Genomic DNA, 18,810 nt, shown 5'->3' on the forward strand with positions numbered 1-18,810 from the left:
TTGGCTGCAAATTGTATCAGATACACATCTCCAAAAGGCATCTGCCATTATCCAGGATACTCTGCCCTCCATGAATACTCTCCTTCTGTTGAAGAAGGAAACTAAGTCTCCAACGTTCTGGCCACATGCTTAAAGCAGTAGCCTCTTCATAAATACACATGGTACTTTAAACTCAGCAAAGAAATCATGGTCTCTGAAGATGCAAAACTTGTAGAACTTTAAGCACTTAACTGAGCATCTCAAAAGTGGAAATGTGGGAAAATAATCAGGAACACTTGAAGTTGTTGTCTTATTCTACAGAGTTGAACCCAAATCCCACTCACACATAAAAATGCTAATTTGGCTCTTGTCACTACTTCTCAAAACAGCAAAGAAAAAAACCACTCCCTTCCCTGTTTTGTTAACATGTTTTGTAGTATTAGGTGTTCTAGAAGTTTTTTCAGCTACTAAAAAAATATATGCAAGCAGCATTTAATTGGTATTACATTGGATAAAATTATTTTCATTGTTAGATGAAACTGAAAAATAACACATCAGTTATTAAAATAATGCCAAATGCAGCACGGATTTCCTAGCTTCCCTAATTTAGGAAAGAAACAAAATTGAACAAATCTCCTCTGCTTCTAAATTTAATTTTCCCATGTCTTCAGTTAGAAAGAAAATTTAATTAGAAAATTAGCAAATCAACTCAGCAGTTACAGAGGCAAGGTATTATTTAAACATAACCAGCTGTGATAAGAGACTCTAGACAAGGCTGTGAGACATAAAAAGTGAGGACAAATGGCTCAGCTGAAGGAACATCAATTATACCATTGATGGTATAATGCTCACCTGACAGTTTGTTAGTTAAAAACATCCCCAAAAAACACAACAAAAATATCAAAATGAGCAGATGGAAAACTACTGTTCTGTGGCCTTTCACCAACTAAGTGGTGTTGTCAATCCCTTTACTGTGGTTTCTAGTCAGAATGGCAAATAATTAGGAAACATCTAGTGATGTATCAATGTAACTCCTAGCAAGAGGGCATTATAATTGACAAAGTTGAGTCAATTTGGAAGCAACTCAGAAGCCAAGTCCAATGCAACAGCAGTACTTCTTAAGTAAAAATGCACACAATCCACTATAAATCACCTTTAAAATATACCCAAAAGAATTACATATTTCAGCAAAATATAATACATAAACATTCCAGTTAAAAATGCCCAAATTGTAAAACAAAAACTTTACTCTCAAAGTGTAGATTTCTGTTCCTGTTCATGGAAATACAGGGGTATTAAATTATCTACTGGAAGTCTTCACCAAAATCCGCAGTTGAAAAACAAAACAATCAGAGGACTATATAAAAAAACATCATTCTGAAACTATTCAGAACCAGAAATACAAAATTTGCATAATTTTTTTTTCTTTCAGTGTGAAGATGTATTAGTATGTAAAATTTCATAAATACATAATTTATATTGCATTTAGTTTCTCAAAAAAGCTGGTGAGGAAACATCTAAGTAAGAATCTGAATGTAGCCATACATTTAGGGATTACAGTAACACCAAATCTTTTTGTATTTTTTATATTTTTTAATTTCTATTTCTTAATCTAATATTGGAGTAGACTTTTAAAATTACTAAAATAAATTTTATTTACAGAAAAATATCAATTTTTCTCATTAAAGATTTAAGAAACTCTTCATAATATCTATTTGCTTTTTTCTCTCCTTTTTTTTTTGACACAGAAAAATTGCATGAGATCAAGTATCTTTGTTCCTTAGGAGATCATCTGCTCCTGCTGCTCATTTACCATCTGAAATCATAATCATCTGTTGGTGACAATCTAATCATCTTCACAGTAACTAATTGTGATGTCACAAACAAATGGTTATGATTTCAGGTGGTGAACAAACAGCAGGAGCAGATGTACTCTGAAGAACAAAGACTGTAAAGTCATGCATGAATCCCAAGTAATAAAATGTTAGGCAAGAAAAACAGAGAGTTTGTCCTTTATAGAGAGGTAGGGTTGCTCTGAATGTGTTTGTTTTTTTTAATTACCATTTTTTCAGTACTTTGTGACTCCCAAAATTGTTAGAAATAAGTAAAGAAAAACTATATGATGGAAAACTGAACTTGGGAAACATATAAAAACAGTTATGGTCATTTTTTTTTCGTTCTTAGAATTATATAAAACACAGAGTCACATCTTACTTTTATTTTTATACTGTTCTTCATAGTTCATCTACAGCTTCTCCTGGAACACATCCTGTATGATGTTTGTGATTACCCCATCCAGAAATACAAAACAAAAATATGTTCCCATGAAAATGCACTTTGTAATAGGATTGTTTATTTGTTGCATGTTTTGTTTCTGTTGATAACTGTTTAAGTCAAATCAAGAGAGATAAATGAGATTCTGTTTACAGTAAAAATCTTCTGTATAGGCTATAAATGCTTCTGGTCTGCTCAGTCTCTCAAAGTCTCTTCCAGAAGCATAAGGGAAAAAAACCTCAGTCAAATGTTCTTGCCATTTCACACGTGAAGAATCTCAAAGATATCCCAAACCAAGAAAGCAATAGCTTTGTGTTTCATCTTTCTTTGAAATTGTGAAATGAAGAAGAAAGGTAAACCTGTGGGAAGAAGCTTTACCAGTGTGTAGGAGGAACAGAAGTGAGGTTTGCCACATGGATAATGCAAGAGTGACATGACTGAGTGCAGCAGGAGAAGTTAATTTTCAAGAATATTTAATAGGGAATACTAAATATATATTCAGCTAGTAATTAGGAGGATACAGACTGTAGAGTATTTCTCAGCAAAAACAAACAACATCGTAAGAATGCAATGAAATCTGTTCTTCAACTGTACTAAAATATAGAACTGTTATGATTTTTGTTTTTGGTTCTACTGAAATACACAAATTTCCTTTACTATTCCAGTTTTATTTGACTCAGATGGAAACACAGGGCATTATGCACATGAAGAAAGATTATTTGTCTGCAAAAGGAAACTTATGCACAATACCCTGCCCTAGCAGGACACAATTGTTTTCCTGGAATAAAATTACTGGAAATATGAATAAAAGCTGCCAAATGGTAGATGTAGCAATCTAAGCCTCAGATTTTAAAGACCACTGAAAGTCAGGTTTATGGTAGCAAGAAATGCAAACTGTAAAATGCAAAATTTCTCTTCTGAGAAGAATACAAAAGGGAGAAAGCTGCTCCATTTGCCCTCTTTTAAAGCTTCCTAACTTCAAAAAAATTACGTAAAAAACTTCAAGTGCAAATTCACCTACCAAAAAGTGTTGTTCTTAAAAATAAACTAATATATTCATACCTGAAAGGATGTGACATTTTTGATCTCTAAGTGTGGAACTTGTTCGGAAGTGCCTTTAAAAAATCTTGCACTTCACAGGTACATGAGAGATCATGCACAAAAATGTTTTCTTTTATTCAAAACACCCTTGCAGTGTTCAAAGTCAGGCTGAATAAGTATTTGATCAATCTGGTCTAGGGGATGGTGTCCCTGTATGGCAGAGGTGATTGAGACTCGATAACCTTTAAGATTTATTCCAATCCTTTAACATTCTATGATACCCTCTAATCACCTGCTTATTATTAATGTTGCCTCTAGATTGCAACCCTCATAAAAAGGGGTTAAGAGATTAAGAACAGTGGTCTCTGAATAAATGCTCTATTTCTATTGGCATACTAGCTCCATCTCCTTCCACTTCCAATTTACTTTAGATCAGAAGAATGGAAATGAACACATTGTGCATTACAAAAGCATCCCAGAATGAAAACCTGTTTCTGTACTGTGCTCTGGTGGCTGAAAAAAGTTATCTGAGCAGGTCATCCTGTGAAAAATAAGTTATTTGGTCAGCACAGCTTTAAAATATAATTTCTGTTTATTTTATCACCTGTTGAATGAGTTTGCCTTTGTGTTCTCCTTCTAGATTTGGATTTACAGGTATAACTGTCAAAGTTGTCTTGAGCAGCCTAAGAAACTGTTTTTCCTTGTTGGTTTAACAGAAGACTGTGGTTTCATCTATAAGTATCTTTGCTACAAAACAGTGCAAGGACAGGAGAAAAGTTAGAGGTTTCATTCTGCTGCCTCAAACTTTAAGATGTTAACATTTGAAGCTATTTCGCAGGCCTTGTCCTTAGAGATTTTGACAATACAAACACAAATCATTTAAAAGTATTGATGTGGGTTGATGACAGGGCTGTAAGGAAGCAATTAATAGGAAATCTTAGTTCCTTTAGAACCCTTCCTTTCAGGGGAACACAATGACATGTGCTGAATCCAAGATTACTTTAAACACTAGCAAACTGTTACATAAGTTGAGGCACAAATTGTTCCTCAGGTCACTGAGGTGACAAGACCACATATATAATGGAACACTGATGAAACTCCTTAAAACCTGCTTTTAGGACCATGTCTTTCAGATGTATAGAAGCAAAAAATACAAGGTAGCTCATGTGTGCATCCATGTCTGTACAATCCTTAGTTAAGGGAGATAATGCTTAGGACCTTTAAGAAGTTCAAACCTATACACAGTTCTAGAGAAAAATCCAGGGCTCGTGAAAAAGTGAAAAAGTACTATTTATATTATCCTTACCACTTTACACAGTAAAAAGCTAGTTATAAACTCACCAAGTTCTGTCCTGTTCTTTACCTGTTGCAGTGAAACCAAATTCAGCCTTCACCAACGACGTTTCTGGGGCTTTTGTGTCTCATAGACAAAGCTCAAGGAAGAGAGGAACTACCAGTTGCAGAACCTCCTTAGAGTCAGGGATGTTGTGAGAAAAGCTGGAAGTCAGCCCATATAAACCACAAAATCTCAGAATTTCAGATTGGGTCAGGTTGGGAGGGACCACAGTGGGTCATCTGGTCTAATCCCTCTGTTTAAACAGGGTAATCTCAGAGCACATGGCACAAGATTGTGTCCAGATGGTTCCTCAATATCTCCAGTAAAGGAGACTCCATAACCTCTCTGGGCAGCCTGTAACAGTGCTCAGTCACCTGGACAGTGAAGTTCCTCCTCATATTCAGGTGGAATTTCCTGTGCATCCATTGGATCAAATGGGACATATCTTGGCATGCTGACTCAACCAGCTTGCATCATTATGAGGCCACTCTCTGCTCTCTTCAACAAGTCATGAAGATCAGAAGAAATCTCCAGTGCCTGGAGAAATGCATTATACTCAAATAAGGCAGGCTGGTCAGCCTCTGTTTAGTCCCTGGGAAAATGCAGTGCTCTTAAAGCCATTTGTGGGCACACAGTGTGATTGCCTTTCATGATGAAATGACTGGTTTTATGAATGCAGACCAGTGGATGTCATTTACCTTGGCTGTAGCAAGGATTTTGACATCACGTCTCCCACAGCATTCTTGTCTCTAAGCTTTTTAGAGTCTAGATAGATAAATTCCTAGATAATGGAAATCTGTTGACACCCAATAGCATCCTTCCAATATCCCAGATGTTGCCAGAAAAGATGGAGGCAGGCACATTACTGAGGTATATAGCAGAAGAACAGGAGATGACAGGCATAAACAAACAGGAGATGTTCTGACAAGGATAAAAGGAAAACAAATCAATGTAAAGACAGTTAAGCACTGGAGCAGGCTGCAAGGAGATTCTATGGAGCCTTCATCCCTGGATAACTGTCCCATAAGCAACCTCATCTCAACTCTGCACTGACTGTGCTTTGTGCAAATAGTTTAGGAGACCTCCTAAAATCCCTTACAAACTGAAGGATTCAATGATTCAGTGAGTAAATAATAAAAATTTCCTTGTTCCTGCATTCGTTCATATCTACACACACACAGAAGACATGCAAGGGTCAATTTATCTACAACAAAACCTCTAAAATATTTATAACAGTCATTTCAATTGTCTTGGATAATCCAAATCATACAAAGAGAAGTAAGTATCAATACAAATTTAAAAAGTAATACTTACTGTTACTTGTTGGCTCAGGAAACCCAACATTTTGGCCATTCCAACTTTTGTTTTCCCCAAGCTGAAACAGGTAGAAAAAGACAAGTAAGTAAAGAGCAAACTGCTCCCTAAACATAACATTCCTGTTCATAAATTGAGTTGAAATATACTAAAAAGGATGAGATGAGATTGCCACATCTGTTCACAAAATTTTGCTAACTCATCTTAATTTTTGCCTAAAATAGGTTATTTGAGTAATGTACCCTTCATGAGTAAACATTAACAACTATTGCACAGTTACTGAAATATAAATGTTTCCCCAAGGATTAGGTTCAACTCAATATGTTACCAAATCAGACTTAAATAAAATTAAATGTTTTAAGCAGTTCTCAACTGAAAACATAAACAGCCAACAGAGAAATTACATTCTAAAACAACAAGATCCTAATTACTGCCTATGAAGAATGTGTAAACACTATAAAGTATTTTGGGTGTAATTTAAAAATATTTACTTGAAAGAAATCAATTTAGTAAATCTAGAAGTGGAAATAAAAACAATTGCAATTTTCCATTATTTTTATATATTCTTGAAAAGGCTAATTGTCTTCAGATTAATTTTACTATTAATAATATAATTAATATCTAATACTAGGTATTACTCTGACATGGAAAAGAGGAACAATTAACACAGGCTCAGAATTAAGCCACTGCTGAGGTTTACACAGTAAATAAGATGGCAATGTTCTAGGTTCATGTATAAAACTGGATAAACAAGTCTGAGCTTCCTCATTACTTAGGAGCTATTGAAAACCAAATCTGTAAATGTGAAATGAATGATCCTTTTCAGATTTCACTGGGATTTTCTATGCAAACAGAAAACCTCACAGTAAAGCAGACTCTATGCCAGAAGAATGTTGTAATCATTTGCTCTTGAAGATAGGGCTGGAAAGAGATGAGAAGGAAAATCAACCAGCTGAAATCTGCCTCAGCCTCTCAGAAGTTGCATTAAGGTTGTTTAGATTACTACCATGTCATAATACAGACTACTAGTTGATACATTTTACTTGCTTTCAAACTTTACTAGCTGTCAAACTGGTCATCTACATCCATACACTTTAATTTCATATAACTTGTTTTATTTGTATATGAAGCAGATATTGTGTATATTGGAAAATATGGGAGACGACAATTCTTCATGTGAATAAGCAATATGAAACCTATCAATATAAATATATATATAATATATAAATTTATATATATATATTTATATATATTTATATAAATATAAACATATATAAATATGTTTGTATTTACTGCTCTAACAACAGTATGTTTTATCAGGAATCCATCCTGGCCATCTGTAACATGATGCCAGCACAAGAATACTGTTACAACACAAGATTTCCAATTTTCCTCATTCTTCTCTTTTTTATTGTTTTTTAACTTGATCATGACAGGGAATTTAATAACAATTCCTCTATGATCTAAGTGATCCTTAGTACTGCTGCCTCACATGAATGTAATCTACCTTGGTTGTCTTCTCTTTAAAAGAATACAAGTGGCAAGAAGAAACAAAAAGAAGGAAACATGAAAAAATTATTAAAAGCTCTCCATTCTCATCCATAGAGCTAAAATTCTGACAACTACAAAATGTCTCCCAGCATACATTCAGATTGCTGTCCTCAAGGCTCTGCACAACCACTACTGATTTCTTTCAGGAATAAATTTAACCCAGAAAAGAGCAGAGCCCCTAGCCTTTTACATTACCTGGATTGTGCTGCCATCAGCACTACACATTGCTCTTATAACACTCTTAGGTCTCCATTAAAACAATAAATACAGTCACATTTTATGTACAAGGGTTAAGGAAAAAAACCCCACTGAATTTGATTTTGCTTCTTTTTTAAGGGAGGAGGAACGGAGTAAACGGAATTGAGGAAAAGGGGGCACAGGGGACAAAATATTGCCTTTTTTAACATCATCAAAAAATACACAAGTGAAAATTATCTTTTTTAGATGCCAACCTGCTAAATCAGCTAATTTACACTGGAACCCATTTTGGATTCAGCAAAACAAGTATCTTCTAATGGTATATCTTTATTGGGCAATTTATATGCAAGGGATTTCACAATGCTCAAATTGACAGAGAACTCAGAGCTGTTTACCCTCTTCTCCATCACAGTTTAGTTTGAGACTTAAAATTCTTTCAGCTACACAAACTAACTTGTGCATCTCCAACTATGTCCAGTCTGTTATATACAGAAGATAAAACTAGATGTCCAGATATTTCATGTCCTTAAACCCAACAAAGCTTTAAAAATTTGTTATGATTTTGTTATGATACTGCCACTACGTAAAAGTTCAGTACTACACATTTTTTGGATACAGTAAACTTTGTTCATTGTGTCCAGAACAATATTAGGCTATTCTACACCAGTCTACCAATCCTAAAATGTCTACATCTGCAAGTACACCATTGAGGGTGATTTTCTAAAGACAATGCATTTGTAAGCAGCAGCTTAATAAATGTAGGGAAACAAAGCAGTAGCATCCCTTTTTAGCCACTCTTTCCAATGTAAGGATTTCAACGTAACCACAAGTTTCCACTGTGCAGAGCTCTCCAAAGGAAGCATGTTGTGGGCTGAATTTTTTCAGGCTTTATCTCTGAAAAATGCTGAGTAAAATTAGTTCAGCCAATTTAAAATCCAAGAATGAAAACCTATGTTTTCATATTAGAATTTAAAAAAATAAATTGATTTTTCTGTTTTGACTTGTTTTTTATTAAAGCCATTTGACCATACTGGCAGTGAAAAAAAAGTTAATAGTTTTATAATATAGAAAGTATATTCTACAGCAGAAATGTCTTAGCACTCTGGTGAAAATGAATTATCATTTGACTCAGTCAGAAGCTTTTTTTTAAATGGCCATGTCTGCACAGTGTGTTCTCACTAGGAACATCATTCAGCTTCCATCTACTCTGTTTAGATTATTTCACACTTGTCTGTGACTAAGGCATATAGTGAAGAACATAGTGAAAGTGAGTGTGAACAGCACACATATTACTGCTACTCTCAAGGGAGAGTGAAACAGAAGAAGGTGGGGCCAAGTAACCAGTACAGTATTTACTTTTTTATGGTTAGGAATACAGAACAGAATATCTTCATATTTACATATACATGGATGTGTATATATATACTATAGTCAGACTTATCATGCAATCTTAGAAAAGTCCAACAGAGCATTCTGTTGGCTACCACAATAAAAATATAAGTAATTATCAAAATATGCAGTGAGCCTGTATATGACAGAAGCTATTTAGGGTCCACAGCTTAGTCAAATACTAACCAAATATCTTTTCAGAGTACAAAAGGTAAAATTTTAACACCCAGTTTTGGTTAGGAAACCCCTCATCAATAAATTCAACACAAGAGAGGAGTGCTAAGTTACAGATAGCTAATGTGGAAACATATGAATTCAAAATGCAATTCATTCTTGAATAAAAAGTTGTGACACATTATCAGTCATCAAATGGGAAAAGGCCATTACTTTTCTATGCTTTTAGTGCACATGCAATGGAAAGACAAACATTGAATACTACTTCATATATGAAAATTACTAATGTTGTTCCTTTCTGTTCCTTGTGTTCCTTTGGGCTCTCATGGATGCCCAAAAGGGAATAAAAGCAAGAGGCGTGTTCATCCTGATTTGTAAGCAGAAATAGGTGCATGGATCACATGTACACTTTTGTACACACACTATTCTATGGAACTGCTTTTTCTGCTCCTAATTACTCTCACAGGAGCAGAGGCTGCACTTACTACTAAGTGTAGGTGTAGAGCTGTAGCTAAACAAAGGCTAATCTGTGACAAGCAACTCCCTAAACCAGGGTGTGCACAAGCTTAAGCTTCCAGACTTTCTGAGTGATTAGCTGATACAGCTTAAAAATCTAGACAAGAATAATGTGTGAGCATCACATCAATTGGTTCTCACCTTTTCTGTCTGGTCTTGAAGAGGAGTGGAGGCTTTATATCCCAGCTGTAGCAACATTGCTTCTGCTGCATTCCTTTTAGCTATTTTCTTGTTCGGGCCTGTTCCAGTAGTAATGTCATTGCCTACTTTTACCTTAAAAAGAAAATATTGAACATAATCATGTTAAATGCAAGACTCCTTAATATCACCATATAATACTCTTGATGATCAACAGCTGTCAGCTCTTTTGATGAAGATGTGATCTTGAAAAACCTACAGCAGTGCAGGAGGGGACTACAGTATTCACTGAGAAGGGCTTGTTTAGATTTTTCAGAAAATCACCAAACTCCTACACAAGAGCTACTTTTTTCAGCATGTCAGTGCACACACAGTTGCCTTTCTCTTCCACCAGTTTCAGTATCACCTCCATTCTCTATCATGAACTTCTCCCCCACTCTGTTAACTGCCCCAGGGTCTGTACTTCATCATTCTTTGAGGAAGGAGTGTTGCTTGGTCCATTAAGCCCTTCTATTTGGCAAATTGTATCTTAAAATAGTGCACAGTTTCAAAACCATATCAAAAAAGGAAATAAAAATCAAATAAAAATAATATAATCATCAAGGTGATCTGAATAACAACAAAAAAAAAAAACCCAGAGGTCAAAGACCTAAAACAGCTTGGAATCAGCTTTAAAAAAATTGTAAAAAAATGCATACAAATGGTAATATAACGAATAAATGATATTTAGTAGTTTATGTCATCCAGTAATTCTTCACTTTCCTCAATGTATCATATATGTATTTTCCTAAAAGTTTAAACTCTCCTTTACTCAAATACTTCTTCATTCTGAATATTAAGAAGAGGATGTAAACAAATAATACTCGTGAATATCCCTTCAAAGTACATATATATACATCATTAAGCAAGAGGATTTGTCTACCTAAGCCAAAAATATTAATAAGCTTGAAATATAAACCTTATTTTCTATCCAGTTCACAATAACAATTAGAAAATAGCCAATCTGCTGCAAGTTTATATGCAATAAAATTGAGGAACTTTAATGGGACAAGACAAAAAGACAATTTATAACACAGCTCACAATAAATCAATGTGCTGCTATTTCTCAGACCTGTAAAACTGGTTTAGCTATTATTATAACCTCTATCAAGGATTAAAGGCCTGACTACAAAGAGAAAGATCTTTCCCAAATTAACTTTGGGAACAGAACACCAACTAATGTCATCAGAGGTTTTCTTCTGTTTATCTAGTAGCCAGGACAAGTAATTGGATCCATTTCACCACATCCAAACTTGCTCTTTGTGTGACAGATAAAAATGAACATATTATCTCTGGATATTTTACTTCCACATACAATTAAATTAAATGAAAACATGGTTTAAGTAGTTTATACAAAGGTTTTTCATTCTGATAAGGTTTTCTGCATGTTGTAATGAATCCACTGAGACTTCCTGAAGGTGGGATAAATAGAAGAATAATTTTAGTGTGAAAATATTACAAAATGGTGAAAAGTTTAAAAGTATTTGTAACAAAGCAACTGCTCTATGGAGTTTCTTTAACTCTTTCTTTCACAAACCTTCTTAGATACAGGAATCTTGTACACATTCACTGCTTTTAAGATTCCATTTTTATATGCAAACCAGAAACTTTGCTATTATTGACACTCCTTCAACAGAAAACTAAATTTCCAGCCTGTCTTCCTAATGCTGAGCTTGTTACACTGCTCTTCTGAGGCCTCACACAACAACTACCAACTGCAGACAGTCCCATGGGGGTCCAAGCATGGGAAATGAGATTTTCTGTGATAGGATCACTCTTTTTCAAATACTTTCAGGTCTCATAAAATCTTAAAAATCCAAGTTTATATTAAAAAAAAAGATTCTGCATCAAAAGGAACACAATACTTTCTTTTCCTTCAGAGAGAAACATATTAAATAATGAAGAAAGACCACTGAGGTCCAAGAAAATTAAGATTACTAGCTTATCTTCATAGACATGAGGGAGAAACTTAGAGATTTAAGTGAAAACATAACTAATTTTCTGGAGAAGGAGGTGCTGGAACATCATGAATTTTGCTTGTGATCAGAAGTGACATTTTGGTGTGGTTTGTAGACAACAAGTCAAAACATGCTGAGGTATGCTGTTCCGAGTTGTTCCGGCACAAAATTACCCTTGAGTGAAAACACAAGAATACAGAATCCTTTCCTGTTTCTAATCTTTCTCAACCTGCTGTTGTGCTATCTAACAAAATATCACAGTTATACCAAAACTTCGTACATGTTTTTAATTTAAATTTGAAAGGAGTTTTAATGATCTACTATTTCAGTATTAGGTCCAGTCAGAGGACAGTCTAAAACATGTGGTTGTCTTTTTTTGTTGCGTTTCAGAGACAAACAAAGTCACAAAGAAACTGAAAATCTGAAAAAATTTACAACACTATTTTTTAAAGCCAAAATGCCCAGTAATATAGAGATATTAATATCCATATTTCAGAATATTAGGTATTGCTAGAATCCTTGGATCAACACCAGCCCAATTTTTTTTTTTTTTCAGAAAGATAAATCAAAGTAAATAAATCATTAACCATCAGGGATAAAGACATTAGTAATCAGGTGAAATAAAAATAAGAGTATAAAATAATGCAAAACACATGAAAAGCATCTAGAAGGCACATAATTCAATTGCCATTTGTTTCACTAAGAGAAAGTTTAGATGGGCTTTCTGATACTGTATTCCATACTATTCCTGTAGATCTGACAGCAAGGCAAAAAGCTAAACAGAAGGAGATCCACTTCATATTATGCCACCATTTTGCTTGAGTTTGAACAAAACACAGCAAGGCCATTATCTCTAACATGACAGCAAATGATACCTGCATAACAAATTCTCGACGGCGAGGCATTCCTCTCTCTGAAAGAAGAACATACTCTGGCTCCTTCTCCTTTTTGGCCTGCTGGATCTGAGCCAAACGACTGATGGGATTCATTCCTTGACCATATTCTGGTCCAGTCTAAACCAGGTTTAAAGGAAAGAACCATTATTTTAGTATATATCCCTATAACCACTACAATGCTTCAATAAAACATTTACTAGGACTCTCTCTTTTGTTATACTCCCTTTGAGAGAATAAGAAGTAACTTACTTTCCATTTTCTGACCATGAGACAAAAGATAAGAATACTCAGGCTCAAAGCTGTGGAAAGAAATCATCTGCCCTTGCTGCAGGTAGTGTGCATACCATGCATCTGCAAGCTATGAAAACCCTCTCCTATCATTGGAGGTCCTCATAAGGATGGATGAAAATTAGCACATTCATTAGTCAATTATTTCTTATTGCTCTGTTTCTAGGATCCTCCCCCCTAACCCTTTAAAATAGGTTGCCACAATGTTGGAGCATGCAATACACTGAGAAGAGGTGGGATTTATCCAGGGACAAAAACCATTTGCCATACATAAGGAAACTTCCTCTTCCAGATTTCCTGCTTTCCTTCTCAGCACTCCAGGCCTTCCATCCTACAATGCAACTTGCAACTAAAGGTGCAGAGAGCTTACTCTGTGTGTCATATGAATTTACCCCCAAAATACTTCTATGAAGTGAATGGCTGGAATTGTTGCTTATGGATATCCACAAGGTATTTCAAATGCTTAAAAGGCAATAATCTCACAAAACCATGTCAAAAAGTATGGTTGGTGGGGAAATTATCTCATGCTGGGGAAAGAAAAGGACTGGCAAAGTGGTGTGCCCAAGATTACACAGGGGGAAAACTACAGCCCTTGAAAACTCTTTTAGCTCTGAAATCCTTTTAATGAATTATTGCTCACATGGCAAATGCTCTTTCAAAGCACATAGCTATAAAAATATTTGTTTGCAGAATTCAAGAATAAATTAAGACCCATTAAATTATCTGAAGTAATACTTAATTGATTTACATAGGACAACTCAAAGAATGCACTTGCAAATGTAAAAGGCATTATGTTAAAAAGCTACAATTGCAATCTAAGAGAAGATGAGCACTCATGCTTGCTTGAGCTTCTCAAAAAGTGTTCAGGAACCTGAAGAAATGATCAGCAACTGAAGGCTAAGACCAGAGAGGGATATTATATTTAGAAAGCTGTGCAGCAAATCCTACATAGTGTAACTGCTGAAGTAGTTAGAGAAGATGTAGGTGAAAGAGCTAAGACAATGTCATACACAAGGGCAGCTGTGTGGGCAAGAAGCCAGGCAGAGACAAAATGCAGAGCAGGCTAAATAAAGAGCAGAGGCCATAAGATACAGCCTCATAAATATATATGCAAATAAAAATAAGTTACTGTTGCCACTTCTTTTGATGCTTAAAACACATACAAGTTAAATTGAAAGAAATGGGCACATTGAAAGCACTTCAGAAGTCTGGATATTCAAAAAATAAAAGCCATCTACATATCCAGCTTATTTTGACAATTAATGTCTCTTTCTAACAAGGCCAACTGTGTATAATTAAATCCAAGTTCATAATGGCAAATGGTATATGGTAATGTAAGAGATTTTTTCATTATTATACCCTTATATATACTTCTTTCTTGAGCAAAACTTTCCAAGATGTTTGGTGAAAGCCAAAGCCAAAAGACTTTTCCAATCTTCCAGCTTTAAAGCTGCATTAATGCTGATGGTTTTCCATTAAATAATTTTCCTGCCCATTTTTTCATATAAGTTTCTGAGAATTAGATCCCCAGGATTTTAGTAGGAGACAAGTATCTAATTAATCTAGGTTTTCCTGAAAAAATCACTAATTCTGTATTGAAGGCAAATGAAAAGAGGAAGGTGACAAATAAGTCTTTTGTATATTTTACAAATCCAGTTTTGCACTCTCCAAAGTATTTGCTTCTTTTAAAGTGGTTTTCTGGTGGCTGCTCTTTTGGAACTCTCCACTTTGCATCCTGAGTATACAGATATCTAATGGTCAAACTTTTAGTAAAGTACTGAAGCACTAAAGTAGCACCCCATTAATTTACTGTTTCATGTATCTCTCTCCCTCTTCAAACTGGGGAGGGGAGAGAGCCCAGGGAGAGAATCACTAGATATGCTAAAAGGGATTCTCTGAGGAGATGATGCTAAAACTTCTCATGGCTGGAAAGAGCTGCTTGGAGGGCTTGATCCTCTGCTAAACTTGAACTAAACCCTTGAAGACCTCAGTGATTTGAGCTATTTACAAGCCATTCTGTTTGAGAATCCCACAGCATTCTCAGGATTTAAAAAAAGCCCAGGCATATTAGCATAGGCAAAAAAGTAACAATATTGACAGTAACAAGCAACTGTAACAATATTGACAGAAAATGACAAATAAGCCTTTATTGATTTTAAATTTAACTGTTACTTTCTGAGGAAACATTCTTAATTGTGCCAAAGGTGAACACATACCTTCAATATTGTTTTTGGACGCTTTTTAAAGTAAAGTTTTGGCTTTTCAATTACAGGAAGAGGAGGAAGTTTCTTAAGTTCTTGTAGGACAGCCATTGCAGCACGTTTCTTTGAGAGTTTCTTACTGTTGCCTTCTCCTTCTGCAGTAAATTCTCCTACTGTAACTCGTGTAACAAAGCTCTTCATGTGAGGAGGTCCACTTTCTTTAACCACCTTGTAAGAGAAAGTAACACTGAGTCAAAGCAACCTCCAAGAAGATAACTTTTGTTATCTCTGCAATGAACTTATTAGTAGTTTTCCTGCTAACTGAATGCATAAGATGGGTTTACATAAAACTTGGACAAGTATTAATGACAGTATGAGGTTTGAGGACAGAAAACTAAGATTAGTTAGATAAAGCAAATCTAACCACCATATCCAGCATTTCAAAGAAAATAAGAGTAGACCTATATTTTTAAAGATTTCTAGAATAACACAATATACAACAATTATGTATATTTAAAACAAGGCTGATGGGTTTTTTTCTTTGCAAAGTGCTTCACATACTAAAGCAATTAAGTCCATGAAGGTCTACCAGACTTTGACTATTTCTTTATACAAAACATATTCAAAACTGTGTTAATTTGGCATTACCTCAACCTGTTTGTAATATTTTTTCTATTATCCTTAAACAATTGGATGTTCATAGTTCCAAACTTCAGTCTCAATAGGTGCAGAACCAGAGTACACAGCTCAGAGCAATATCCCATACATTTGAAAGGCTGACACATTCTTGCCTCCGTGACTCCCAGTTGTCCCTCCCAACAGCACTGAAAAGAATTCCCAGAAGAGCCACCATAACTCACACAAATGCCAATCATTTCTGAAAAGAAATCATTTATTCATTCCTTTCCAAACACATTTAGCACGACAATAAGAAAACCCATTTGAAGTACTTCACTACAACAAGTTATAGTGATATGGAAAGAAATTAAGTTCTGAATGTTGTACCTTCCTTTAGTTGTTTTTCTGTCTTCATTTTTACACACACACACACACACACACATCTTTTAGAAGGCTGATTCTAGGATATATTCACCCACAAATCACAGCAGTGCAAGTGCTAGGATAGCCATCTCTTCATGTATGCAAGCACCATTTACTGGTCTGGACAATGTCTATCAGGAATTAAGAGACCTCATTTGGGAAAAGGTTCAGTTATTTTGTTTGATGGGCGGAAGCAGCTACCTAATTTAATCTTTGTTATATGTAATATGTATAAGGAAACATTAGAGTATCTGACAGGCATCTCTTTATAATATCTTCAAAACCAATATAAATATAATTTTTTCTCATTTGATGGAATTATATCAAACCATTTGTTGAAGAAGAGTAATGTTGCCTTAGATTGAGGAGGGAGGGGAAAGGGAACTGAGGTAAAGGTACCAGGGCCTTCTTGCTGTAATAACTATAGTTTTAACGTGCTCAAACCTTCAATCTTAACATTATTACAACATGTTTTGTATTAAAGTTCTTTTTATCAAGGTCATGTCCCTTGCATTATTTAGTTTTGCTGTTGCACTGTAATGAGGTCTCCTTAGGCTTGTATTTCTTTTTTAAGTTCTCTTTTGTGGCAACTTCACCCAGCAAATACAATTACCACAGCATATATCAATAAAAAGACACAAAATTAAAATTAACAGACAACTTTGTCCCATTTTCCCAGAATAAGATGATATCTATGCCAGAATGGGATTTTTCTGTTGTAGTCCAGGAGTGTTCCCACTCTAAAGTTCCAGGTATTCATTTTAGAAGTGTTTTCAACATTGCTTCACATGCAAGTTGCCCACTAATGCTTGACCACATGAGAAGGCAGCAGTGCTTTCAATGCACTGAGCCATGCTGAGACCCAGGATGCTGCACTGCCTGCACCAGAGCTGGGATGAGCCCAGTGCCAGGATCTCCTGCTCTCAGGACAGCTGGTCATTATGTGAACACCTTCATCACACTGCAGCATTCCCCACTCTATTTTACAGTACCTCAATCCATCCCTGTCCTTTGTTATCCAAGTATTACAACATGCTTGCTGTAACACACAGCAAATTAACCTTACTAAGGTCCTTCATCTTTCTGTGGTTCTACTATTATATAGGTGTTTGTCTTTACATGCGATGTAACATATTAATAAAATATAAAAGAATGTCTATATTGAGCAGATGAAAAAAGAAAAAAATAACTTGGTTAAGAAATACAATTGCTGAGTTCCTAAAATATTGGTTTATATGAGTTTTCTCATATTTATATAAATGCACACAAATACACATATATGAGAGAAAGAATGTTAATATCAAACCAGATTATATTTTCATATACACAAAAAATATTTCTTAATATAAAACTAATGCATTCTGGTGTGTTTTTCATCTTTTAAATGCTAAGTATGTGACACAAAGTAATTAATTGACTGGAAAACATTAAAAACTGTATCTTTGTTAGTGTATAAATGGAAAAAAGTCTGTTGTCAATGGAATGAACCCCATAGGATTCAGATGGGATCTGGATCAAGCTAAACATCCAAAATCGGTAATTAAGCAAAAAAATATTTACCTAACAACATTTTTGGTTAACCCCAGATTTCAGATCTTTTTACTCCATATGATTTCAAACAGTCAGGCTATGAGCCTTGGGACAGAAAACACTGAGAAGAAATTCAACCTTTGCTATCTAAGAACACTACACACATTAGGACATTAAACTATTTCCTCAGTTGAAAGATACGACCTGTGGACCTAATCATGGCTAATTTAAAGCTGAGAATTTGATTAAGGGTGACAGTTCAATACACTTTGCTTTTTCTGTTCCATGGATTTAAAGAATAATTGCAGCAAGAGAAAACACATGGGGCTAAAACACATCTAAGGTCAAGTTACATCAAGAATTAATTTGGCTTAACTTAATGAATCATGCTGACAAATGAAAAACAGAAGTATGATTACAGAGAAAGAGTAACATTGCTTTAATTACTGAGATGCCAGGTAGAAAATTCAAAAGATTAGGACAAGATTAAATGGGCATTAAAAAATTCCCTAAAACTAGAGGAGACAAAAATCAGATCAAAAAACCCATATCAACTACAGCTATGAATACACAATCATTTCTATGATTCAAAAATATCAATATATTTCCAGGATCTTGTACAGGCAGATACATCACATTTTTTCAGTTACAAATATTAAAAAAAAAAAAATTAAAAAAATAATTTTAAAGTCATGAATGTTAAAGTGTAAAGCTGCAGTGAGAAGGGTGACCATCCTGCAAAACCCAACTGAGAGTTACTCAGTAGTCAGTCACCCAAAGCCTTAAACCCCAGGACAGCAGAAGCCAGACAGGTGTGAAACTTCCTGATGAGAACTGCTCTCCCAGAGTCTGCAATTTGGCCTGTCCCTGGTTCAAAATGCAGAATCTCTGTCTTACTGTGATAAAACTAGGACATGAACACTTTCCAGCAGAACATTGGACAGGGA

At 35.0% G+C, this 18,810-nt stretch overlaps 1 protein-coding gene across 4 annotated transcripts in view; it reads right to left on the minus strand.

Moving 5' to 3' along the window:
* STAU2 (staufen double-stranded RNA binding protein 2) overlaps nt 1–18,810 on the minus strand; it is a gene marked incomplete at its 5' end in the record, with an annotated part of 151,367 nt that overhangs the window by 93,630 nt on the left and 38,927 nt on the right. For all 4 annotated transcript variants that reach the window (XM_079299524.1, XM_079299522.1, XM_079299523.1 and 1 more), the window contains 4 exons: nt 5,945–6,005; nt 9,914–10,045; nt 12,783–12,920; nt 15,308–15,520. In XM_079299524.1, the coding sequence (XP_079155650.1) occupies nt 5,945–6,005; nt 9,914–10,045; nt 12,783–12,920; nt 15,308–15,520 (544 nt within the window). The remainder of the gene's footprint in view (nt 1–5,944; nt 6,006–9,913; nt 10,046–12,782; nt 12,921–15,307; nt 15,521–18,810) is intronic.

The sequence above is a fragment of the Erithacus rubecula genome, assembly GCF_903797595.1.
Source record: "Erithacus rubecula genome assembly, chromosome: 3".
NCBI lineage: Eukaryota > Metazoa > Chordata > Aves > Passeriformes > Muscicapidae > Erithacus > Erithacus rubecula.